Genomic DNA, 27,925 nt, shown 5'->3' on the forward strand with positions numbered 1-27,925 from the left:
TTTCATGATGGTATTGGACGGCACTAAGAGGTCAGTCCGAAATCTCCCATGTGTGTTCACTTGGGTGTTTGATTCCCATTTTCAAACTCATCAAACCACTCAGTTGTATCCGTACTCCAATAATGAGTCACTTTCAAAGTCACCGAGATCCTTTCCTCTCGCCATCTTGATCCAAACGAGAGGGCAACTGGGCCTGCTCAGTATTTTTGTACATGCCATGGGGCCTGATAGGATGTAAATTGCTTAATTGTACCATGCCGTACACCTGTATGAAAGCATGTGCATTTGTTACACTCCTCCACTCATTTGTTCAGGTTGTTCCTTGTTTTGTCACCTGTCTGTACATAAATCATCCTATTAGGATTAGGTGGTATTAGCAAATGTCAATACAATAATTTAACAATGGGAAACAATTCCCCCTAGATGAAGTAGAGCAGTTCTGGGCTTAAAAAGAATACAAATAAAGAAACAAGGGATTTGAGATTGACCCGACCCAGACATACTCTGAAAGTCAACACTTACCAAATTGCCCTGATGGTCACCTTGAGTCCGGGAGTTAAGTCCTGAGGAACAAATTCACAGTGGCAGCTCTTGTTGTCATCCACTATATCCTCTCCAGGGAGGCTGGCTTCTAGGAAACACAGCAAGCATACAAGAGCTCGAGTGTTAGTGTGATGGAAAGAGTGAGCTGTCACCTGCACTCTCCCTTAACCCCCGCACTCATTCCCTATTTCGGGATGCAAGTCTGCATAGAACCAAGCGGAGGCGAGGCACGGCCATTAACTTGCACAGCCCAGGGTAACAGTGTGGGATTGGCTGCCTGGTCGAATCCAGGGCGGGTTAATGGCAGTGTCAGTTAATCTCATTGGCCAGTGCAGGAGAAGGACAAGGAAAGGGGGAAAAGAGTGGGGATTGGGGTAAAACAGGGAACAAAGCGATACCAGTTCAAGAGATTAAGGGGTCCATTCTGATACTGTGGCCCAAAAATATGGAGGAAAAGGAAGTCAGAGTTTTCTTATCTGAAGCAATCCAGGCAGCAGACGGGCCTCTGCAGTGGACCAGAACCAGGTGTGGGTCTATGCAGAGTCGCATACAGAGAAATTTGCATACACAGCCGTTGCAAAGTCTGGGGTCACTTGGAAATGTCCCTGTTTTTCATGAAATCGTACATGAAATTAGTTCAAATAGGAGATATAGCAAAAGTAACAAATAGGAAGTGTAGTCATTGACAAGGTTAGAAATAATATTTTTTTTATTGAAATAATAATTGTGTCCTTCAAACGTTGCTTTCATCAACGCATTCCGCATTTGCATAAATTACAGCCTTCCAGACAGTCTGTTGAGGTAATCTGAAGAGATTTCACCCCATGCTTCCTGAAGCACCTCCCACATGCTGGATTGGCTTGATGGGCACTTCTTACGTACCATACAGCCAGCTGCTCCCACAACAGCTCAATAGGGTTGAGATCCGGTGACCGTGCTGGCCTCTCCATTATAGACAGAACACCAGCTGACTGCTTCTTCCCTAAATTGTTCTTGCATAGTTTTGAGCTGTGCTTTGGGTCATTGTCCTGTTGTAGGAGGAAATTGGCTCCGTTCAAGCCCCGTCCACAGGGCATGGCATGGCATTGCAAAACTGAGTGATTGATTTCAAGATCCTTTTACCCTGTTCAAATCTCCCACTTCACCACTGCCAAAGCACCCCCAGACCATCACAATGCCTCCACCATAGTTAACAGATGGTGTCAAGCACTCGTCCAGATCTTGACAATTTCTCACATGGAATAGCCTTCATTTCTCAGAACAAAAATAGACTGACGAGTATCAGAAGAAAGTTATTTGTTTCTGGCCATTTTGAGCCTGTTATCAAACCCATAATTGGTGATGCTCCCGATACTCAATAAGTCTAAAGAAAGACAGTTTAATTAATTCCTTAGTCAGCACAACAGTTTTCAGCCATTGCAAATGGGTTTTCTAATGATCAGTTATGATCAATGATAAACTTGGATTAGCAATCACAATGTGTTACTGGAACACAGGACTGATGGTTGCTGATATTGGGCCTTTGTATGCCTATGTAGATATTCCGTAAAAAAAATCAGCTGTATCCAGCTACAATAGTCATTTACAACATTAACAATGTCTACACTGTATTCCTGATCAATTTATTATTGTAATGGACAAAACATTTCCTTTTCTTTCGAAAAACAAGGAAATTTCGAAGTGACCCCAAACTTCTGAATGGTAGTGTAAGTGTTTCAATGTGCAGAAGGACAGGTAGGGGACTGCATAGAACTATCTGGTACTATGCAGAAACTTTGGAAAACCTGGACACATACCAAGCAGTATAGCAGGACAGCTAACTCTGTGTGTTCGATGCACCTGTATCTTTCTAGATCTTAATGTAGTAATTTAAACAGTGTTTTGGTTATGCCGGATTACCACAAAGGCATTTGGGTTGGTGCCCCAGGGCCCTCAGGGGCACTTGGATAGCATATGAAAATGTAGAATGTGTAGCTCAATACATTTCAATCTATTTCAGAGGGAATCCTGGAAATTTCATGTTCTGCCAGCAGCATGGCTGGTTTGTGGTTCAGTATACCTAAAATGTCAGTACTGTATGTGTATCTACAAAGCTACTATGTGTATCTACAATGTTACAGTGTGTATCTACAATGTTACTATGTGTATCTACAGTGTTTCTATGTGTATCTACAGTGTTTCTATGTGTATCTACAATGTTTCTATGTGTATCTACAATGTTACTATGTGAATCTACAATGTTACTATGTGAATCTACAATGTTACTATGTGAATCTAGAACGTTAGTTTGTGTATCTAGAATGTTAGTTTGTGTATCTAGCATAATCATGTCTACGTGAACTTTATGAAGAAATATAAATCAGAAAAAGGTGACAATATTTTTGGGCCCCCAGTATTGACGTGTCTATTTTTCACTCCAACAGCCCAAAATCTTGTGCTCCTGATGCCAACCAAACTACAGAGCCATGAAACTGAAACACATCTTACCCCCTTTTGAAGGGGACGGGGCATCACATGTCACTGTTCTGTAGTGGTTTTTAGGCCTTCAGACGGTGTCAAAACGCTAACTGACTCTGTGAGATTGGAGGGCTTCCTTCATGCAGGTTAGAATGCAACAGCGGCAGCCATTTTGAGGTTCAAAGTGCACGGCTTTCCGGGCTGCTTGCTTGGAGTTGGAGTGGGCTGTCATGGAAACGATGGGGCCCCGCCTGCTACAGGGCTCATGGAATGGGTCTAGAGTCAGGCATGCTTTGTGCTGCTTCTACCACAGCCCACCACTAATCTGTATTTCTTCTGATCTAGCGGCCATCCTACTAGCAGATATGGGACATTTTCTTACTGATCAACCCCTCGATTGCTGCAATGGCGGTAGGGAGGAAAAGGAAGAGACAGTAGGAGAAAGCTGGTTAAACACCGGGGGTGGGGTGTGGGGGGGGGTTATTAGGGTAGGAAAAACAATAAGTCAAGGAATAAGAGGGTAGTGGCGACATTCAGTTCAGTCAACGGGCATCTGGTCCATCACACACTCTCTCTGATCTGGTGCCTCACACACTCTCTCTGATCTGGTGCCTCACACACTCTCTCTGCAGGTACAATTCAGGACTGCAGGACTTTTACGGTAACACCAGCACCAGAAAGGGCAGCTAAACTCAAATGTTGGGCACCGCGTAAAATGTAGTTAGAGGTCACGTTTTGGTCGGACGAAAAAGGATTGCAGCAACAGGACGGCTGACATGACATTCCGACCTGGAGTCTCGGATGAGGATAATACGATTACCAAGCGGGATTTAATCCACTAGGGAGAGGAGAAAATCCAGCCATTTTGAAATAGTTTCAGTTGCAGGTGCTTGGTATTCTGTTAATAGCTGTGCATAATGAATACATAACCATAATTGACACTGTACTTATGTTGCTGTATTGTACCTTCAGGTGAGGAAAATACAATTTCCACTGAAGTCCAACATCTGAACAGAAACTCACAAACATGGAGGCAAATTCATAATCATAAACAATTGCGGGTAGTGCATTCAAATGACATTAATGCGTGTTTCAGCTGTTCAGTGGCATCTGGACAACATACTGTTTCAGGTTCACGAGATAGGTCTGACCGAATGATGGTGAGATTCATTCCAGGCGTTCATTCCATCCTGCTGATTTCATGCACTCAACATTTCCCATTGAGTTATGTCATGACAAAGTAACTTTATACTATAGTTGCTATGGTCTTAACAAGGCAGTGAACATGCACATTTACAGACAGACATGAGAGGACTGCTTATCTAAAAAATTATAAAAAAATAATAATAATAAAGCTCTCTCTATGAAAAAAATCTCTGAACTCAGAAAAAGAACATTTAACATTACTCAATAACCAAATGTTTATAAAAATCATGCTTTTATCAATACTGAATATAAAACTATATATACATGATGTTTGTACCATTTCCTACAAATACCCTTAACTAAAACACCTTTTCAAATGCATTAAATACATACACTACATAGGCACTAATAATGCATTATGAATATGCCAGAGATGATTAGCAATAGGTCAATACTGGTGACACTCCCTTATTGAATAGGAACATGCAAGTTGTGCAAACATATAATTTGACAGTCAAAACGCTACAAATTCATGCAGCAAGCAGTGATAATGTAGTAGAAATCACCATGGAGGCGTACAACAAGCTATCAAGCTAACTCAGTCAAAATGTCTGCCTGTGAAAAGCAGGGTTCCTGATCTAGTGTCAGGATGTTGCTAAGCACACAACCGTAGAAAGCGGACAACTTATTTAGAAGCAGCCGCATAAACACTGCCGACTTCAAGCTAATTGCTCAGATTTAACGACCTGTATGGAATTGTGGAAGTGTGTTGAATTGCGCCATGTCGGTGAAAATACTTTACCAAAAGATAGAAGTATGTATACCGTTTCACCCTTTTACAGGAGAAATAGTGGTATAAACACAAAAGGACAATGTGTTATATCACAGCCAAAGAAATGGCTTTCGTTTTCAATGGTTCTTTGATTAACTGGTAAAAAAATACACTATTTATACGTTTTAATGGTGAATTCAAAAAACTTCCTGAATTGAATGCCTTAATTTCTGAACTGTAAACATTTGTTTAGGCATTAACTCCATATATAATTTCAGATGACTTGTTTAATCATTTAAGAAAACTGTCAGATTTTGACGGATCTTGATTTAGTTGATCACTAGAAACAATGTGTAAAATCAAATTTGGACCATTTTATATAAAGTCCTAGTTACTCTATTGTGATACACAAATACTTTTGGGATGATTTGGACATGAAACACAAAAATGGCTGGGTGCAAGCATGTGATTAGTATTCACAGTAGACAATAAAGAATTCTAACAGGAAACATAAAAGTGATGCCATTTTCAGGCAATACAAATCAACATTATTCTATATTACTTATTCACCTTCACAGCTATATGCCAAAATGAAACAAATCAAAGTAAATATTTTACAAAGATGAAGAGATGGTTTCCCACACACATATTAAAACCTAGGTTTTAAAGATTTAAAGTAAGCTTATTAATAAAGTAAATGTCTGAGAAACCAGCCCAAAATGCATAACAAATCAAAAACAAACCATGACAGCATATATGCATGTTAATGAATCCCCCTATGTACTGCTTATCGATGTGTTGATCGAAGATGTTGCAATAGCACTCCCGGTTTGCCTGACCTGGCGAACTCTTCTGTCTGAATTCTTCATCCTGCATCTCAATCAGCACTTTAGCACAGCGTCAAACAGAGAAACGAAAAACAAAAAAAGGAATCGATGAGGATTGCGCTTTGCCAAATCGTGCATCATATGCATGTTTTTTTTCGGTCAACGTACAGAAGGAACTCCATCAGGAGCAATGCATGCATGAACACAAACACATAACACAAACACGGAATTAGATTAACAGAGGTACCTCAGTTAGGGGCAAACATACGCTGTGATGCGGTTAAGTTCACGATAAATGCCTATGATTACAGTAATAGTCAGTAACAGTTAAACATTCTATTGTCTAAATATTGAAATGCTGTGGTTGTCACAGTTCCAATTCCAAAACTATCTCGCCGACAGGATTGCTACAGGACAGAATTAGTAGTATAACATTTTACACCGAGTGTGACATGAGACTGTTTTGATGAGCTACATAGAAGACAGCGGTTATAATGCTTCAAGATTTTGTTATACCTTGCCATGGTCATGAAGCTAAATATTTTCATATTATCTTAAGAGCATTATCTTTTAACGGTAACTTTTAACTTCTTCTACAACTTAACGTATGTTAGCCACATCAGCCGAACATGACCACCACACTTCAGGAACTGCTATTATACTTTCTGAGGTTTGTTTCAAATAATAAGAGATGACCGAAAGATCAGGGGCACATTGGGTGTAGGAATGAATACAACAGCAATAGTCACACTGTGTGAAAGTTGACAAACCCACACAACAAACTCATGTCGTCGACGACAGCTCGTATGAAAACGCAACGGTAAAGCCACAAGGAATAACAGGGAAGAAAAAAGATATGTCTAGGACCACCGAGACACCTGATACTCCTACCTTCCGAGTTTTGTCGCGAGGCGGCACCCTTGATGCGGAAGGCTTGGCGAGCCCGGCTCCGTTCTCCGAAGCTCCAGCTCTTGGGCACTTTGCTGGGGCTGTCTTCATTGCTGTTGTCCCCGCTGGGGGACCGGCGGATGGGTTGTCCCTGGGCCTGGACTCCCGGACCCTGGCCCTGGCTCTGACCTCCTTGTCCGCTGGGACCCTGGGGGGAGCCTTTCCCTTTGGCGCCTGAACTCCGCGGACTGGAGAACACGCGCTCCTTCAGGCTGACCTTCTGACTGGAAGGGGAGGAGACACAGTATGTCATGTGATTACAACACAAGCAGTACCAGTCCGCGTTTCTCTGTAGCCCCAAAACTAATACATAAGACAAATAACATATTTTCCCCCAAAACAAGACAAAAGAACTTAACTAATAAGTTCCCTTTTTCTGATTGAACCACAGCTTGGGATATATCTGGGTCACTGTTTATACAGTATGACCTCTTCACACACACAGAAACACACACACACACAGAAACCCACACACACACAGAAACACACACGCACATAAACACACATGCACATAAACACACACACAGAAATCAGGAGCCAGTTGATAAGAAACCATATTCAATAAACTATTGTTTTGTCACCAGGGTGTTGAGATGGCATGGGCAGCTATTGTTTTGTCATCAGGGTGTTGAAAGGGCATTGGCAGGTATTATTTTGTCACCAGGGTGTTGAGATGGCATTGGCAGGTATTGTTTTGTCATGCAGGTGTTGAGATGGCATTGGCAGGTATTATTTTGTCACCAGGGTGTTGAGATGGCATTGGCAGGTATTATTTTGTCATCAGATTGTTCAGATGGTATGGGCAGGTATTGTTTTGTCACCAGGGTGTTGAGATGGCATTGGCAGGTATTGTTTTGTCACGCAGGTGTTGAGATGGCATGGGCAGGTATTGTTTTGTCACCAGGGTGTTGAGATGGCATGGGCAGGTATGGTTTTGAAAAGCCTTCCTAAAAAGTTGAGAGTGGCATAAACCGTGTCAACCTGTGGTCGTTTTTTAACATTGTTTGGATACTGACCTTGGTGAGGGTTCCAGTGGGGTTTCTCTTCTGTAGATTCAGGAAACACAGAATCACACACAGTAAATTGTCAACGGTCTGTATATTTTGATTAAATCTATTAGTTTTGGTGCTATGGTGAGCTATATTTTCACTAATGTTCCACAAGGTTATAAAGACAAATTGCATGTTAGGAGGTGAGGAATTCGGAGATCCTTCCCGACCTGAATGATAATCCCGACTTGCTCTTCAGATTTCTCAGCAGATCCAGCTGGTTCAGAGGAGGAATCAGTCTACTTGGAAATGAAAGTTGGGTGTTAAAGGGAAGAGGAACATGAAGGCCCCAGACCAGCTAGAATACATTCCAATGACAATCACCATGCAACCACCAATTATCAAAGTCATGTCAGAAATGTCTTGTGAAATTGCCTTCACCTGTTATGTGGCTGTCTGAGAGTGCCTCATAAAATGTTCTGTGTGTGTTTGTGTGTGTGTTAGCAGAAATTGAGAAAGAGGTATGATAAAATGGTCTGTAATTTCACTGGCACATTGTGGTGTGATTCATAAAGGCCATCATTGCCACCTCTCCAACATCAAACCAGGAAATGCCGGTCATCATCAAACCCTGTAGATGGAACTGCCTGATTTCACAGTCAGTTTCAGACGACATGAGAGAAATTTTGATTGAAAAGCCCAAGTCAGAGGCCTCCTATCGGCGACATCTTGTTGGTGCGGATGTTTTGTGGTTCCTGTAAATACTTGCATTTATGTTTGCCTTTTGACGTGAATGTCGCTTCCCTTTCATTACATTGTGTATGCATGCATGCGCCGTTGTGAAAGATTAAGGATAAACAGTAAATGGCATTCATCATTATCGGATTAGACTAAGAATCCCTCAGGCCAGCCATCTTCCAGACCAGTAGATGCTAATTCAAACTGTTATTATGAAATCTAAAAAAAATCTCTCGGCCTGGAACAACAGCAGTCCTTCGTGCCTGGTGCCTCTACACAGGCCCACGGACAGACGCTGAAAAGAGCAACGTTGAGCCCTGATTTAATAAATAATCAATACCTGTACATCTGAGCCCTGATTTATTATATAATCAATACCTGTACATCTGAGCCCTGATTTATTATATAATCAATACCTGTACATCTGAGCCCTGATTTATTATATAATCAATACCTGTACATCTGAGCCCTGATTTATTATATAATCAATACCTGTACATCTGAGCCCTGATTTAGTATATAATCAATACCTGTACATCTGAGCCCTGATTTATTATATAATCAATACCTGTACATCAAAGCCCTGATTTATTATATAATCAATACCTGTACATCTGAGCCCTGATTTATTATATAATCAATACCTGTACATCTGAGCCCTGATTTATTATATAATCAATACCTGTACATCGGCACGGATACGGTGCGCTCATAGTAATCCCACGTCGACTCCAGGTCTGGCCGGGTGAGATTGGTGGCATAAAAGCGCCACGCAGCCTGGCATGGCGAGAAACAGGGGGAGATGGAGAAAGAGATAGAAGTAAAAAGAAAGAGAGGAATGGAGAGAGGGAGAGCAAGCAGCACATTTAAAAAAAAAAGTATTAGAAACAGAATGTTCTAGAAGACGTTAGCCTGGACCCGTCACGTACCGTCCCTGGCAGAAGCAGCACACACTCGGAAATCTACCACAGAACTAGTGCCCAATTTGTTTACCTTCGCGGTGTGGGTGTTTACACATCACCGTCTTGTGTTTGGCACCGGGACATTGCCATGACTGACACGTGAAAAACCAAAGTGACGCCGGCCAAAATGCATTCTGGTCGTTGACTGAGATGGTGTGAGCCATATGGAACTTCCTGCCACATGAACAGACGAGCACGCCAACGTCATGCAGTTCAGTGACTTGGCTGACTGAGCGTTGCTCTGGCAACACCAGGATGGTGGATTTATAACTCCCGCTACCACCCGTACATGAAACATTTATTCATGCGTGACAAAGTTGTTTAGGCTTAGAGTGTCTCAACAATATTACATCAGATATTGTACTATGTGGAAAATACTGTGTGGATGTTGTCCAAGGAAGACCAACATAACACTACGATATCACAATTGGCTGGAAATATTGCCACTGCTTGTTTTTTGCAGTGTGGGTAGGCTAATGGCAAATGTACCTGAATAAGTCCAGCTGCAGGGTTCCGCCGCTTCTCAAAATGCTTTTGTCGATGCTGCTCCTGGACCTTCAGCGCAAATCCAGAGCCTAAGATACCCTGGGATATCCGGGGGAACAAACCATTAGTCACAACAACAAGCTTCTGAGAAACATATTGATTCCCTTATATTATGAGGTTTAACTTAGGCTATCAAATTGCAGTTTCTTCCGAAGCATTCCATTTCCTTGTATTTAGTGCTCATTAAAAGATGCTACATGAGTAATTTCTGCACAAATAAATAGTCATTGACTTACTGCTGGAAGCGCAAAGAAGGACACTCCAATTAAGGTGAAGGTTGCGGCCAGAAGACGTCCATTCCACGTTATGGGAAACTTATCTCCGTACCCAATGGTGGTCAGGGTGATCTGAGAAGGGAAATCTACATCTTGAATAACACCTTTCTTCTTAATATTCATAACACGTTTTTCTAAGGCACGTATTCAGATCGTATCTTGTGAATTCCAACGATATAGCCTTGGCATTTTAAGTCCCTCGGCTGGTTTCCACTCATCGCCTTCTGGTTTGGATTTCACACAAAAACTGCATGTTCGAGGACCTATGGGCAGTCCGCTATAAAGAAAGGCAGGGTGTTTTGTGATGACCTGATGTTGAAGTATAGGACGTCGGGCTCTCGAATGTTGAGGCGTTCTAAGCCACTACTTCTCAGTGACGCCACGTCATCGAGGGAAAGAGATTCATGGTGATTGTGGTATAAAAACAGTGCCAGGGGCAAATTAGCTCAGCATTGTCTGGTATGGATGGGTAAAACAAAACACTATGGAGAAGTACGTACTCACTCAGAGTAGGTACGGACAAACACTTCTGCTGTTAAGAGGGCCGAATGATAAGAATCAATAAGGCTTGCTGAGATACGCATCGGGAGAGATGTCCGACTCTGGGGCAAGGCCACAATTGTGAATGACACGATATTTGGCAGGGGAGAAAAAAAAAGTAAAAGAACCGAAAATATTATATAATCCAGACATTTAGGTATAAACAAGTGCTGGTTGTTTTGTGGGAACGGGTAAAAATGTATCACTTCTTGTGGTGAAAAGCAGTAATTCTCACATCAATCACTGCTAATTGTTTTCTAGGGGTTTGGAAACACTCTACTCACTAACCACAGTGGTTTGTGGGGACATGCATTATCCTATTAGCAGTTTTTTTTGAGGATATGTGGAGCCAAGTGGAGAGTGTCTTACCAGACCCCACCAGAGTGCGTCGGCGTACGTGGCAAACTGCTCGTTGTCTTCTTTCTCCGCCAGGTAGACCAGGAAGGAGGCCAGGATGAGGCAGAGGAAACCAATGTACCAAGCCGTTATCAGTTCCTGCAAAGGGTCAGGTGTCATGAAGGACTGTCAATGACAAAGGCACTACAAGATCACAAAACCCAAGACGTTACATTTGCTTTATCGAATGAATAGATGCCAGGTATTTGCAAATTCATGTTTTAACCAGAGTGAAGTCATTAGCCCTGGAGCACGAGGTCCTGGTATGGTAGCAAGAGGCCGCTGGAGGCACAAACCTAAAATTACACCCCTGCGACAGGAGGCTAGTTGACACCACAGCGCTTTAAAAAAAAAACACAATTTATCTCTCCATCAAATGGGCGCTGTGCAAAAAGTATAAAATCATAGGAGGTAAATATGGCTGTATATTAATAGATAAAACATCAGCAACACAAAAAGCCACTTAAATACACAGCTACGTAACTGACGTCCTGCACAGCGAGCAGCACTAGTCCCTTGATGAATCAATAGGGGGTCCTCCTGATGTAATGGGTCTAACCTACAAAACAAACTCACAGAGGGACCATGGGAGCTTACAACAAACCAAGAGGAACAAGGTTTAGGAGGGTACAGACGCTTTGGGGATCTTCACAGGAGGCAGATTCTCCAGCACCGCAAAGCACAACCGCTGCCCAACAGTTCTCTCAGCAGCACAAAAGAGCGCTTAGCTAAAATACAGCAGCTAACCACAGAAGACGCAAAGTAAAAGTCTGCCGTGTTATTTCACCACAGATAAAAATCATTAAAACCGCTGCTTTTTTTATCCATCCAATTGTTGTCTCCTATAAATCTGTTCGGTTATAGTCGGACAATGAGACCCAGTTCAGATACAAGGAGTATAAGGTCCCCGTTGTCTTTGCCAGAGGGACTGGCCAATACCGCGTTGAGCATGGGGACACTATGACACCCGCCTCTTCAAAGGGGATGTGTGGAGGTATAGGTTTGGAATGCCACGGTTTTCTCTGGAAATGCCTGTCATCCTGGCACCTACTCTGACGCCACAGCGATGCAACGAAACCAGGAGGAGGAGGAAGTGAAAATATGAGGGTGGGGGTTGGATGTAGAGGGCAGAAAGGTCACAATGATGAAGGCTTAAGGGAGCATCTCTGAACATGAAATGCCAACATGGCAAAACAGAAACAACCCTGACAGCTGCCCGGAAGGTGGAGCAGTTCTGCATCACACGATGGACTGGCAGATAATGACCGATTCCAGTACTTGTCCTGTTTCAGTGTCGGCTGATTCAGGACACCTTCACACCAAATAGATCATGTTGTTTTATTTTTCGGCAACAGATTTTGTTTTTTTTACGTATTGGGTGTTTTCAGAAGAGAGTCACAATACTGTGCTGAACATTCCTTCTGGTGACCAACTGAGAATTCCACCCAATGCTTCCTCAACAGGAGCTGATGATGATTTGGTCTGAAGTGCATACCTGACAAAGGCAGGAATAATTAATAGCTCAACCTTTCATCCTCAGTTTGATGTCATCAAATAGTTTTGTATAACGTTAACTAGCTAGTTAATATTGAGGGGATTGCACTGAATCTTCGCTATTCTCGACAGAGTTTGCCAGCTGGTGACAACACCGCCATCTGTCAAGGTATGTTCCATAATATAAAGATAATGGTAATGTTGTTTTTAATTATTAGCCTACTTCAGCAATGTTTTCATATTTCTAAGGCCTTAAGTGTAATTCCAATGAAACAGTAGTTCGCCCCCGGTTCAATTTCTGATCATTAGTGTGGCTACAGCGTCTATAGAAGGTTATTTACCATGGCAACGACAAACCTGAGTGACAGAGATGCAGTCCATGAACATCGTTACGTATGTTTTATATGGAGAGGATACTGTTGCTGTCATGAGTAATTCTATGATAGAGATGTTGTATTTCAGCAAACAAAATGCTCATCACGGAAGAAGCAACTAAAAAGCCTTCAGAGAATGACTGTCGACAAAATGTACTCGGAAGAATCCAGAGGCAACTCATTCAACTAAACAAGGTGCAGTATACAGAGTAAACTCCGATGTTCATGATGAGTAGAAATTACAGATAAAATCAGAAAGACTTGTTGTTGTGAACAGTAAGGGTTCCCCTCTTTCCTTGTGTGGCAAGTGATGGTTTGGGAAAGAGTGGAAACTGCTGATACAGTTATTTGTTCTATATATAGGCCTCCACTTTCCAAGCTGTGTCATGTGGAATTCTGTATCATGCTTGTTAGGACACAATGCGCAAGAACGCCTGAATTATTAATTCATGGATTTTGTTCTGTGTATTTGTCAAAATGTCAAATACAGTGTTCAGAAAGTTCGAGAGTCAGTTCTCGCCTTCCAAACAGGACAACCTACAACTCATATTTGCTAAATAAAGGCTGCATGATGACGCATATGTACTGTAGTTACTGTTATGAGAAAAACACAGTTGCCAGCAATGTTTCAGAGAGACAACTCTGGAACACCTGCCTCTGTACATTCCACAGTTCTACAGTTTCCCCACTCGACGTGGCTGTGGCACTTCAATCACAGGGCACTTCAGAGGGCAGCCGCCAGCGGGCAGAGTTATCGTGGGGCTTCTACCCCCAAGACAGAGGACGGCCAACAAGACAGTCACATGACTATCAAATGTCCACAATTTCATACTGACTACAGTATATACACAAATGAGCATACTCACACTACAACAAACAAAAACACACACACACAGAGAGATCATCCTTTGCCCTGCGTCTAACCCTGCCTAGGCTCTGCAGAATATCACCTTGTAGAAAAACCCTGCCTTTATGACTGTCGATACATTAAAAGCCGTACAGCTATCTTGCGGTTTCATCTCACAGGATTGGCAGACGATGGCCGGGCCAAATCCAATAAGAGTCAATAGTCCACAGCCCTCTCGTCTTCTGCTGACTGTGCCAGACCCGGGACCTGATCCACGTGGCCCGGACACTTCTCCAGACCGGGAGGTCTCATAAGACTGCTACACTCCAGCACCCTCTGGGGAACCTGCTGCCTCTGATGGACACTTCCTTCATGACGCAAAGTGCTTCAAATGGCACCTTGTTACCTACACTTAACACAGTTAGTGCACTACTTTTGACCAGGACTACATTTAGGCTTTTTGTTTAAAAATGTGTGCACTAGATTGCGCATAGGGTGAGATTTGGGACGCATTAGGCAGCATCTGGAGTCTTTGACGGATGGCAGGCAGCGTTAAGATGCGTGGGTCAAGATGGGTGGGTATGGGATCGTTTGCAGCACGCCCTGTGAAGAGCCTGATGGGTTGTTTGTTGTGTGGCAGGCCCTGGTGAAGAAATATAATCTAGGCATGATGTTACGTTGCCAGAAGGTGTTACTTCAGAGATGGTTGTTTGAATTGCCTGTCAATCAGTGTGGTTTAGGAGGAAGAGACAGTGATGTGTTACACAGCAGGGAGTCTGATCAATGAACCTGGATCAATAACTTTGACCGGACCGTGAAAGCTCAAGTCCAGATATTGGATTTATAAAAACATGCTGCAATGCGGTCCCGGAGCCAGATAGCGATGATGAGGTACAGGCCTTGGTTCACACACGTACGCACGCACGCGCACGCTCTCCAAGCCCAGTCCATGATCACCTTGCTGTGAGCATAGACGACAGACCCGAGGAGCTTCCACGTGCCCCCACGGCGGTCCATCCGGATCATGCGCAGGATCTGCAGAAACCTCAAGCTCCGGATGGCCGATGTAGCAAACACGTTCCCCTGGGTTCCAGCCGCCAGGACGGAGATGGACGCGATCAGGACCATCACATCTGGAGCAAGACGGGCAGAGAAATAACAATACACAGAAATCATTCAGGGACCGCGGTACATTATTATGGATGTTTTCTGTATTAAAGGAAATAGAAATAATCAACATTAAGATGACGGACAATGACATGACCAACTCGAATCATGCCCGGGGACATAATCGACTGGATTAGATTAGGATCAAAGGAAGACCTATATGTTTGGCATCTCCCCGACAACTGCAGATAACAGCCGCCATTTCGTGCCAGCAGCATCACCACAAATCAGTCGTTGGCACCGAGGGGAAGGGAAGAAGTGCATGCATGTACATGACGCAAAACGAGCTGACGACCCAACTCGAACCTTCACGGATGGCCAAGCGGTCCATGGAAATAATTTTTGATTTATTAATGCAATACATTTAACGGCCAAATGCGGGCCACTTTCTCGAGGGCTGGAGGACAGTTTTTATCTCACTCCCCGGGTGGGTCGAAGACAGACACGACCCCAGAGGTGACGGCGGTGGACTCACCGATCACACAGAAGGGCTTGCGGGCAAACTTCAGACGGCCTCTCCATCCTCTGTACCTGCAGCAGCATCCAGCGGCCCAGATCCTCACGATGTACTCCACCCCAAACACCACGATGGTCACGATTTCCTGGTCAGGGACGGAGGCTTTCTGTTACATCACATCACTGCTGCAGGTGTCGGTAACTCAATAAACACATACAGTGGGGAGAACAGGTATTTGATACACGGCCGAATTTGAAGGTTTTCCTACTTACAAAGCATGTAGACATCTGTAGTTTTTGTCATAGGTACACTTCAACTGTGAGTGACGGAATAAAATAAAAAAATCCAGAAAATCACATTGTATGATTTTTTATTATTAATTTGCATTTTATTGCATGACATTTTATTGCTTGACAAGTATTTGATCACCTACTAATCAGTAAGAATTCCAGCTCTCACAGACCTGTTCGTTTTTCTTTAAGAAGCCCTCCTGTTCTCCACTCATTACCTGTATTAACTGCACCTGTTTGAACTTGTCACCTGTATAAAGAACACCTGTCCACACACTCAATCAAACAGACTCCAACCTCTCCACACTGGCCAAGACCAGACAGCTGTGTAAGACTTGCACCAGGCTACAATGGGCTACAGGACAATAGGCAAGCAGCTTGGTGAGAAGGCAACAACTGTTGGCGCAATTATTAGAAAATGGAAGTTCAAGATGACGGTCAATCTCCCCCGGTCTGGGGCTCCATGCAAGATCTCACCTCGTGGGGCATCAATGATCATGAGGAAAGTGAGGGATCAGCCCAGAACTACACGGCAGGACCTGGTCAATGAGCTGAAGAGAGCTGGTACCACAGTCTCAAAGAAAAACATTAGTAACACACTACGCCGTCATGGATTAAAATCCTATAGTGCATGCAAGGTCCCCCTGCTCAAGCCAGCGCATGTCCAGACCCGTCTGAAGTTTGCCAATGACCATCTGGGAGAAGGTTATGTGGTCCGATGAGACAAAAATAGTTTTTTGGTCTAAACTCCACTCGCTGTGTTTGGAGGTAGAAGAAGGATGAGTACAACCCCAAGAACACCATCCCAACCGTGAAGCATGGAGGTGGAAACATCATTCTTTGGGGATGCTTTTCTGCAAAAGGGACAGGATGACAGCACAGTATTGAGGGGAGGATGGATGGGGCCATGTATCGCAAGATCTTGGCCAACAACCTCCTTCCCTCAGTAAGAGCACTGAAGATGGGTCGTGGCTGGGTCTTCCAGCATGACAACGACCCGAAACAAACAGCCAGGGCAACTAAGGAGTGGCTCCGTAAGAAGTATCTCAAGGTCCTGGAGTGGCCCAACAGAAAATCTTTGGAGGGAGCTGAAAGTCTGTATGGCCCAGCGACAGCCCCGAGACCTGAAGGATCTGGAGAAGGTCTGTATGGAGGAGTGGGCCAAAATCCCTGCTGCAGTGTGTGCAAACCTGGTCAAGAACTACAGGAAATGTATGATCTCTGTAATTGCAAACAAAGGTTTCTGTACCAAATACTTATGTCATGCAGTAAAATGCTAATTAATTACTTAAAGATCATACAATGTGATTTTCTGGATTTTTGTTTTAGATTCCATCACTCACAGTTGAAGAGTAGCTATGATAAGAATTACAGACTTCTGCATGCTTTGTAAGTGGGAAAACCTGCAAAATTGGCAGTGTATCCAATACTTGTTCTCCCCACTGTAGGTGTATTATTGCATACAGTTTGGTGAAGATAATAGGCTTCTATTTTTTAAAGTTGAGTCCCTACAAACTGGATAGTAAACAACTGATTGTTATATTTATAGGTCAACAATGTAATGTGAAACACACTTAAGGTAAATAATTAACAATGACCTCGTACAAGTGACGTAATGGAAGCTAATGGGGGCCATGTTTCTCCACAGTAAGTGTTACTAAAACAAAGTGCCTACCAGTATATACAAGGCATCTTCTGAGCTCTTCTCATACTCCTTAATGGTGGAGAACACCGAGAGAACCAGGCAGGAGAAGACGAGCAGAAAACTGTGTACAACAAAAATAAGGGAAAACACATCCAGATGAATCTGCTGCACATCCTGTCTAATCGAGTAAACTTTCAATTACAAATAGCATTTCTTGTCCATCAGTGACTATAATCACCCATTTATAGCTACCGCAGGAAGGTTCGTTATCAAGCAAGTAAAACCAATTTCACACACACACACAGTCTGCTGGGATTTCAGTGGCTCCTTCACAAATGAAATGGATTTATCTGGAATGGATGAGTTTCACACGACCCCTGCTTGGTCATAAAGGGACATATTAGCTTTTGCGGGAGATGCAGGCAATTAGCCTGACAATGACAAGTTAGGGACCCAAGAGGTTTCCAGTGCTGGAGTATGCATAAGGGCTGGGGAAAAGAGAAAGTCTGTCACTCTTGGTTTTGCACTAGTTAGTGGCTCCAACATGTTATAGCACATCAGAGATGGGCAGTTAAAGGGTGGGTAGAGAGGGAGATGGAGGCATTCGATGACAGGAAATGAGATAACTCAGGAAAAAGCAAGGACCAACATTTTTGTCCAGAAAACAGCATATTGGTATTCAGCAGTAAACCAAGTAATTGTGCTTTCTTCTGATCTCAAAATAATTTCCGAGTTATGTACATAAAACCTCTTGGTGTTCTGCTGCTTTCAATGGTGAACTCCCGAAAGTATTTGAGAGAGCCTACTATCCAGTACTGGAAAGCAGAGAGCGTCTAAAAATTAAAATCCAACATTAACTTCTTCCTGATCCCCTTAGGCCCTGCATTTCCACATTGACATAAGCCTCTGCCATCTGAACAAGTCTCCCAAAGAGGAGGGAATGACATTTATCGAGGGTGTAAGGGGCAAATTAGACCCCCCAGTGGCACCTTCCAGCAAGCCATCATGGGAAAATTGGAAGGCACAGTGTTTTAGAAGTAATAGTAGAAGCAAGATGCAACAGGATATCCAGTATGTAGTACTAATTATTTGCCGTTAGGTTTGGGAATCTTTTTTAAACAAATGGCAGTGGATTTCTGTACTGACTCCATGCTCTGGATAGAAGATAAATATTAATTCCCATCCGGCTCTCAGCCTCCCCCACAAAAACTAAAGCCAGTGAGAAGGCGCATGTAAAACCTGAATGTGTCTGGGTAACCTCTACTAAACATTACGTCCTGACTCAGTCATGCATTCGGTTGTTGTTTTTCTTTACATTATTGTACTAGGTAAGTATGCCAAGAAGACATTTAAAGCAACCACTCAGGAGCAATTACAATGAACTGTCCTCCTGACCCTGTTGACTCAGGGATTAGATTACCAAAGAAAACATCTTCTAGCTATTACTTGTGCTCCTATTTGTCAATGTCCCTCCCTTTATTTAATAAGCCCCGCCCAGTAGAAGGGCATCAGCCAGTTAAACGGAAAAACAGGCCAACCGACTGGATCGTGGGCAGGTCCATCATGGCCTGCATGTACCCTTTTAACACTGGGATCTCCTAAAGCCTACGTGAATTGGCGTTTGAGTTTGTAATTGAAATTAAACTGCCATTTTGAAAGAACCACACCTCCTCCTTCCTTGTCTTTTCCTAAATGGGGGAATATTACATTGTTCCATTGTCAGAATTCTAAAGTCACAAACGGAAATTATATAGAGACTATTTACCTGTTCTTTTTACCCTGTTTCCCGACTTAATCCGCCAACAGCCCATGACACTTAGCGTTGGTACCCAAACGGTACCCAGGCGCTAATCACCCCTCAGTGAATGCATGATGTCAATGGAAGAATGTGCGATACTCCCAGATGAATGATAGAGTCTTGGTTGAATGTGAATGAATATACAAGTGAAATACAAGATTTCCATGACCATTCAACAATTTAATTAGGCTATTATTGAAACATACTACAAACCATGTAGGCTACTTGACAATTCAACGTATGTACTGTATCACACGTTATTGAGGAGATTCAACTTCTTGTGTAGGCTAATTCATCAAATGTAAATATAAAATGTAAATCTAAATATTTTTTTAAGAAACTAAATACCAGGCATTCTTTAACAAAAGCCAACTACCAATTCAACAAAGGTATTACACGTTACTGTTTATCTTAGGAGAGAAAGAGAAACAATATTGCATACACATCCTATCATCTCTCTTTGAAATGTCTCTGCTAATTTATCTGAAGATTAAGATTCTACAGATGTATTACAATAAATAATTATTCACAAAACGGGAAATAATTAGTCATGAAATTAAATACCACTACAAGACACTACTGTAAGTTATCCTTTGATCATCCTTTTACTCTGCTAATCAAATTTAGATTTTTAAATTGAATTAGTCATGTATGTCATGGTGTGGTAAGCAAGGAGACCAGGCACAGGATGAACAGTAAAACAAGGGTTTACTAATCTGAAAAGCATAATGGATAACACAATCAAGGCCGAAACGGGTGGAACTGATACAAAGAAACAAGAGCACTAGGTGAGAAAAGCAACGAACCCACACGGACAACTAGCCGACAATACTCCACAAAGACAAACACAAGGGCAGTTATAGGCTGTAGTAATCAGGATCCAGCGTGATGTGATGAGGAACAGGTGTGTGTAATGATGGAGAGTCCAGGGTGATGTGATGAGGAACAGGTGTGTGTATTGATGGAGAGTCCAGGGTGATGTGATGAGGAACAGGTGTGTGTATTGATGGAGAGTCCAGGGTGATGTGATGAGGAACAGGTGTGTGTATTGATGGAGAGTCCAGGGTGATGTGATGAGGAACAGGTGTGTGTATTGATGGAGAGTCCAGGGTGATGTGATGAGGAACAGGTGTGTGTATTGATGGAGAGTCCAGGGTGATGTGATGAGGAACAGGTGTGTGTATTGATGGAGAGTCCAGGGTGATGTGATGAGGAACAGGTGTGTGTAATAGTGCAGAGTCCGGGGTGTTCTGTGAATGTGGTGTTACTGTAGCAACTGGAAGAATGGATGGTGGTGGTTAATAGGCCGGTGACAGGAAGCAATGCAGTCGAGCTTCCTGGAAGGCACCGTGACAGTGGAGGCTACTGTAAATCATCCTTTGATCATCCTTTTACTCTGCTAATCCAATTTACAAATACAATTAATTGAATAATGTTGTTAGTTGAAGAGAGGCTACATATCTTTGGATCTACCAATTGTATTTCTACAAATAGGCTGTAGCCTATGTTTTATTCATTCTTTGAAATGTTTTTTGTGTTTATCAAGCAACCATGCTTTAGGCCTTTGTATGGCTTTTCATGTGGACATCCTCTGAACATCTCAAACTGGTTGATAATGTCTGTTATTTTACCTTGTACATCATCAAAATGAGATGATAATGAATACTATATTTTGAATTTTGAATAATTTAAGTGTTGTGTAATTATCATTTTGTACATTTGTAGGGTGTAATAAACGAACGAACTATACTATAACCTGTGTTCTTAGAAATAATCATTTTATTTATTCCTTCAATACAAAATAATGATTGTGTTTTTTCAAATTCACTAACAATTTAAAACAAACAAATTCTGTAATATATTTCTGACTATTCTATATAGTTTGATGACGACCCAGTAGATGAACGGATTCTCTGGCTGGATGGTGATGCTGTGGAGGAGAATGTGTATGCTAATAGGGACGATTCATATTCTAATGACGAGAAACGGCATTCGGCTCTGGCTGATACTGTTGGTCTGAGAAGGCTTGGCGGTTGTAGTATTAACAATGTAACGGTGGCACTCGTCTTTTCCTTGGCGGCATTTGCTTGTCTGCTGGTGCAGATATCTGCATGTTTTCCTCGGTTATTAGCGAACATGTGGTCGTTGTATTCCTTAACCAGAACCAGTCACTGTGTCACAGTCACAGAGTGCTTGGATAAGACTGTCTCGTCCGTTGCAAAGGGTCTATGATGACTGATGAAGCTTCCCCAAACACATTGTGGACATGGATACCTGTTTGTTGCCAAGACAGCACTCTGTTCCCCGTAAGGCTTGGGTAAAAAGTAGTGTGCTAAATTGGGAGCAGTGAGGAAAATTTTGAAATAAAAACCTTACAATAACTTGGTGGCATAAGTGTGCAACCACTCATCGTATTGCTGGGGATGTGGCTGTGTTCAGAATTAACCATTCACATTCAAACTCATGGTAAATAGAAGTCATTACACTCCTGCCATCATTTAAAATGACTCTGATTAATCACAAATAAAGTTCAGCTGTTCTAGTAGGATTTTCCTGACATTTTCTTAGTTGTATCTAAGAGCAAAAGCCATGGTCTGCAGAGAGCTTCCAAAACATCAGAGGGATCTCATTGTTAATACACGAAAACAGTCAGGAGAAGGGTACAAAATAAATTCCAAAGCATTAGATATACCATGGAACACAATGAAGACAGTAATCATCAAGTGGTGAAAATATGGCACAACAAAGACATTATCAAGAACTGGCCGTCCCTCCAAAATGTATGAAAAGACCAGAAGAAAACTAGTCAGGGAGTCTTCGCAGAGGCCTACAGCAACATAAAAGGAACTGCAGGAATTTCTGGCAAGTACTGGCTTTGTGCTACATGTGACAACAATCTCCCGTATTCTTCATATGAATGGGCTATGGAGTAGGGTGGCAAGACGGAAGCGTTTTCTTACACAGAAAAAATCCAGGCCAACACTGCACATCACCCAAAGAACACCATACCCACAGTGAAGCATGGTGGCGGCAGGATCATGCTTTGGGGCTGTTTTTCTTCAGCTGGAACCGGGGCCTTAGATTCAATGTGGAGGGAATTATGAAAAGTTCCATATACCAGGCAATTTTGGCACAAAATCTTCAAGCGTCCATTAGAAAGCTGAAGATGAAGTTCATCTTTCAGCATGACAACAACCCAAAGCACACATCCAAATCCACAAAAGCATGGCTTCACCAGAAGAAGATTAACGTGGAATGACCCAGCCAGAGCCCAGACCTAAATCCAATTGAACATCTGTGGGGTGATCTGAAGAGGGCTGTGCACAGGAGATGTCCTCGCAATCTTACAGATTTGGAGTGCTTTTGCAAAGAAGAGTGGCCAAATATTGCCACGTCAAGATGTGCCATGCTAATAGACTCCTACCCAAAAAGACTGAGTGCTGTAATAAAATCAAAAGGTGCTTCAACAAAGTATTAGTTTAAGGGTGTGCACACTTATGCAACCAGGTTATTGTGAGTTTTTTATTTTCTATTTTTCCCCTTCAAAGATTTCAGTTTGTTTTTCAATTGAATTGTTCACGTTATAGGTCACATTAATTGTGTAAAAAGTTCTGACGTGATATATCTTGGTCTCATTCTTTTACATCACAAAAGCCTGGCATTTTAATAGGGGTGTGTAGAGTTTTTATACCCACTGTATAATGTAATACCATGGTTAAGTTTACAGGATTAATTTCATCCTGGATAATTCAAGATCCAATATCGAGCCTCTGGGAACATGGAGATGGTGGTGAACAGTGTATTAAGTAATGCCAGGGAAGAGATATCTTCTAACTTTAGCACATTGATTATGAAACGAAGACATGGGTCAATATGTCAACCTGAGGGCAAATTCCACTGGACACTGGAAATAGCAGATATCCTCAACTCAATTTGATTGAAGAGCTTAGGGGACCCCAAAGGGGCTCCCCTTGTTCAGCAATGTATTCATTAGTGCACGTTAGACCAAAAAGGTTTTAAGCCGAATCCAAATAAAAGATATTCCTATTTATTCATTTATTTTCTTCCAAGACACCAACCTGACCTCCTGTAAAAGTACCAGGACCGCTGTGTAGCGATCCATCTGAAAGACAGCACCCTTCCCTTGGGATTAATTAGGGGCAGTAGGGTCCCCTCAGACCCAAGAAAAGAGCCCCACTTTCAGCAGCACCCAGGGACCCACCCTGCCTAACCTCAGAGGCAAGCCAGCATAGGGAAGCAGGTCAGTCGATATAACCTTGTCATACTATTATGTTTGCAAAAAAAGTAACTATAGACCACTGTCGATTCTGAAGACAACGAGCGGCAATATCCATTTTAAGTACATCCGTTCCAATCACATACATTTGCTTTTGTTTACACCCCCTTAACCACCCCCATCCACATGGAGACATGTGGGGATGAAAACTAAACCATGCTCTGTTTCACGCCCGCTCACTACTCTTCAAAAGAATGTCCAACAGGGTTTTCATAGATGTGGCCTTTTTATCTTGTGTTGCTCATCTCCGCCTCAAGGTATTAGTCAGGGTCTCCTTACTTTGTTTCTTTTCTCTCCTTTCCTCTATTTCCCTCTTCCCCTAATTGTCCACCTCTTTCTTTCATTTTCCTACGCTCCATCCCTCTACTCCACAGCGTTAACCAGGCTCCCGTCATTGATAAACGCTTTTTTTTCTCCCCGGGGGCCATTTCTCCAATGGAAGTAGCGGCAGGCCGATGGTGTCTCAGGGCTCAGCCACGGCGAGCCGTCACGCCACCTCGCCGCGGGCTAAGACAGATGCTGCCAGACAGGCTGGAAGAAAAACAGCCCACTCAGCAACAGCAGTTGGCTCGCAGGGAGTGCAGAGATCAGGTGCCTGAGGGAAAAAACCTGGCCCGTTTCAGACCTGCACCAAGGCCTCCCTGGGAGCCCAGAGGAGAGGAGGTAGGGTGGGGGGAGGCATGGGCAATGTGGGACGAGGTAAACTGAGAACCGAGTTTTTAAAAAAAGAGAGAGAGAGAGAAAGAGAGGATGCACTCCAAACAAGCCCCTGCGGAGCTCCAGTTCTCGTCCTCAGGCCAGCAGCTCAGGGGAACTGAAAAAATATTTCACAAAACACAAAAATATAACAGACAGTAGAATGCCCGTAACATGAGGGCAGCCCAGCAGAAAGAATCACGGGTGTGTGCATTTGTCCTCAAATGTAACGGTGTATGTTTTTGTGTGTGTGTGTGTGTGTGTGTGTGTGTGCGTGTGTGTGTGTGTGTATAGGCCTATTGCTTTTGATACATCCACATGCAGTCGCTCCAGACATCAATCTAATTCCATACAATGCTGGAGTTCAGCGGATGAACTGGTAAAGCACAAATCAGGAACTGCAGCTATAGCCACACACTCCTGGCGGGGTCCTCCAACTCCCTGACGTGCCATTCAAAGGAGCTGGCAGAAAAGTGCTGTCCAGCAGGGAATACAAGCACTCTGCACTGAGGCTGACGGTGCACACTCACGTCTTAGCACTGCCTCTCTAGGTGAAGCTGCTGATTGGATTTGAGTCGACCGAGCTAATTGGTGCCACTGCCTACGCTTCGGTCAAGTGATTCGGTTCAAACTGGTTTAAAATGGAGGCCTCCGAGTGCCGGAGCGCACGATCGGTTAGGCTTGTGGCTCTGGTGTTGGTATAGGATAAGTCAAATGAAGAATGGGGCAATTAACTTAGTAATCTGAAGATCAGTGATAAACCTGGGGAGAGTTCAAGAGGCATGATGACCAAAAAAAAGTTGGTTTTGACAATGAAGTGTAGTATCAAAATGCATTTGGCATTGTACAGTATATTATGTTGACATGGGCTGATGCAATCTGGCAATTGTGTGGGTGCGTGTGTGTGTGAGTGTGTGTGTGTGTGTGTGGCCTGTCCTTGACAGGGTAACCTTTGAGGACAGAGACATAATTACATGTCATGACAAGGCTACAATCAAAAATCAGCCAGTCAACAGACGACTTGACCGCTTTGACCGTATTATGTCAATATCAAGAACAAGAAAGATAGAACTCAAGGCATTTGACAGTAAATGAGAAGTATGATTGCATCCCAAATGCAACACTATTCCCTTCATAGTCCACTACATTTGATCAGACACTTTATCAAAACAGGAGAAGTTTCGAAAAACCATTCAACAGTCCTTGAGCTTTCACACCCCCTTCATCTGTAAGCTTTAGGGTAGGGATTAAGAGAGATCTGTGGAATGTTCAGAAGGGAAGGGAAAGGCTGTTTGGTATTCTGAACACGCTGCAGTATTCTCCAGCACGTATTCACAAACACCTCAGATATGGCTGGCCATCCAGTACACTGTGTAAGAACACATAATCGTCTGTGAGGTCAAAGATGTGTGTGTGTGTGCGTGCTTCGTACAAGTACAGGGTCAAAGGTTTTTGACAGAGTTGTCACCAATCTCCCGTCGCTGTCGTTCCCTGAAGGCAGGCTGCTACTGGGGTGCCGCTGCAGTGTGTTGCTACACTGGGTCTGTTTGTCAAGACTGCAATGTACACACGCACATTCCCGCAAAACCACCGTACAATGGTAAACAGACACGTGCGCTTGCACGTGAAAATCATGCTCATCAAAGGCTGTCACCTCCGAAATAAATGTCAGCGCCGAAATAACTAGCACCTACGAAATAGCTGTCACGTACAAAATAACTGCCACCTCCGAAATTACTGGCTCCTATGAAATAACTCTCAACTCCATAATGACATATGTGAAGAAAAGCGTCTGAAAACCTTCCTCCCAAATATACCTCTTTCCTCCCATCCGTTCACATCTACTGAACGAGTTACAAGGCCGGACATATTTGCTGAGGAAAACAAATCATGGCGACTGAGGCACTCTCATCACTTTTCAGGGTGATTTTTTTCCTGTTTTACACTGAGCTTAGAACTGCAAGATGTGAACATTATCAAGCAAGAATGGGAAAACATTTCACTTTCAAAACTACAGCAGTTGGTCTCCTCAGTTCCCAAACGCTCACAGATTATCGTTACAGGAAGGGGTGACGCAACATGCCCCTGTCCCAACTTTTTTGAAACGTGTTGCTGGCATCAAATTCAAAATTGTCATGTATTTTTCCAAAAACAATTGTGAAGGGTCAGGTGTGGAAGAAGGAGTCTTGGCACCATCTCCTGGGAGGTAGGCTTCAGTAATTACCTGATTAAAGCTAGCAGTGCCCAATAACCCCTGACCTCTCTTTCCTATTAAAGGCAGCGTTCATGAAGGACAAAAGGAGGATGGCGGTTTGAGGAAACAGACCAAAGGCAAGGAGAAGCAGAGATTAACTGATGTCCGTCTGGTTAGGTTTATCTTCTTGTAATTGTTTTCTCGGATAACACCAAGGTATTGTTGTAAGGCACCCTGGAATGCCACTTATATGTTTGGTTGCTGATAAAAGAATATCCTATACCTTACTCATACCACATACATGCCTGTCTCTGGTCTGATCATTTCATGCCATCTCACTTGTAGAAAAAGGCTTGTGAACATGGATCTCATAAATGACCCATCACACAATAACATTTCTCAGTGTCAACATGTTGTCTTTGTAATATATGCATTTTACGCAGCTTCCCAACATTTTGGGAAACGGGATTCTACAGTAGCTGTAACATACAGTTTAATCAACAATGCCCTCTTTAAGTATTGGGCCAGGCTAATTTTGCTGTACACGCAAGATATAGGAAAACACAGCTAAAAGATGAATATGAGGCAAGTACAGAATGTCACTTTTGATTTCTGTCCATTTCAAGACTTATCTGTTTTACCGACTAAAAATAACGGCACTGTCAGAGCTCAATCCCATTCACTTTAGATGAAAATTTGGCTCACAGGTGTTTCTAACTAATGAAATGGTGATACCTGCTGCATTGATTGTATAGTCTCATGTTTAGTCTCAACTCCCTACTTTGCTTATGCCTTGGGAATCTGTGTTTGGTGTCAGTGGGCAAAAATCCAACATGAAGACTTTCATATATTAGCTGTAAAGCCAGCTGTTTGGATGCAAAAAATAAAGAGGACCTCAATAAGAATTAAAGTTTGTGTTGGATTGACCTGACAAAGAAAGAACCCACTGGTGTGTTGTTGCAATCAGCAACGCGCAGGTCTGCCAAGGAAAACAATTAGAGTTAATGAGAGAAGAATGACCAGACCCGTAAAAAAATAACCTTGATATAAGTGTCAGTTAAATCACCCACAACCTCCAGAATGATCTGGTGAAATTGTCAAAATCTATTGTTCGCAGAAGCCTTCAGCAGCAGAATTACAAAGGCCACACTGCAAGATGCAAACTTCAGATCATCACCAAAAACAGAAAAGCCAAAATAGAATTTCCTGAGAGTGCAGAGATCAGCCTGTGCAGTTTAGGAAAATACATTACGGATCTGCAGGTAATCCATGCATACCACCTCATCTGTGAAGCATGGGGAAGGTAGTGTCATGGCATGGGCATGCATGGCTGCCTCTGAAACAGGCTCACTCATCTGATAATGTTACAAATGATGGCACTGGCAGAATGGATTCAGAAGTGTCCAGAAGCACCTTGGCAACCAATATACAAGAAAATGTCACCAAACTTCAGGCTTCACAACACAACAGGACAATGACACCAAACACACTACCAACACAATCAAGTAGTTCATCAGGGGAAAAAGT

General features: G+C 42.9%; 1 protein-coding gene across 10 annotated transcripts in view; it reads right to left on the reverse strand.

The window, feature by feature from the left end:
- Positions 1–27,925, reverse strand: part of LOC105008572 (potassium voltage-gated channel subfamily KQT member 2) — a 41,694-nt gene that overhangs the window by 7,636 nt on the left and 6,133 nt on the right. For 2 of the 10 annotated variants that reach the window (XM_020055907.2, XM_020055901.2), the window contains exons 2-14: positions 17,444–17,534; positions 15,497–15,623; positions 14,812–14,987; positions 11,113–11,238; positions 10,165–10,275; positions 9,872–9,967; positions 9,103–9,197; positions 7,913–7,984; positions 7,710–7,739; positions 6,637–6,917; positions 5,758–5,805; positions 3,383–3,400; positions 523–631 (exon numbers count right to left, since the gene is read on the reverse strand). In XM_020055907.2, the coding sequence (XP_019911466.1) occupies positions 523–631; positions 3,383–3,400; positions 5,758–5,805; positions 6,637–6,917; positions 7,710–7,739; positions 7,913–7,984; positions 9,103–9,197; positions 9,872–9,967; positions 10,165–10,275; positions 11,113–11,238; positions 14,812–14,987; positions 15,497–15,623; positions 17,444–17,534 (1,380 nt within the window). The remainder of the gene's footprint in view (positions 1–522; positions 632–3,382; positions 3,401–5,757; positions 5,806–6,636; positions 6,918–7,709; positions 7,740–7,912; positions 7,985–9,102; positions 9,198–9,871; positions 9,968–10,164; positions 10,276–11,112; positions 11,239–14,811; positions 14,988–15,496; positions 15,624–17,443; positions 17,535–27,925) is intronic. The other 8 variants (XM_020055908.2, XM_020055906.2, XM_013138098.3 and 5 more) reach the window with 6 other exon arrangements.

The sequence above is a fragment of the Esox lucius genome, chromosome 17 (genome assembly GCF_011004845.1).
Source record: "Esox lucius isolate fEsoLuc1 chromosome 17, fEsoLuc1.pri, whole genome shotgun sequence".
NCBI classification, from domain to species: Eukaryota; Metazoa; Chordata; class Actinopteri; order Esociformes; family Esocidae; genus Esox; species Esox lucius.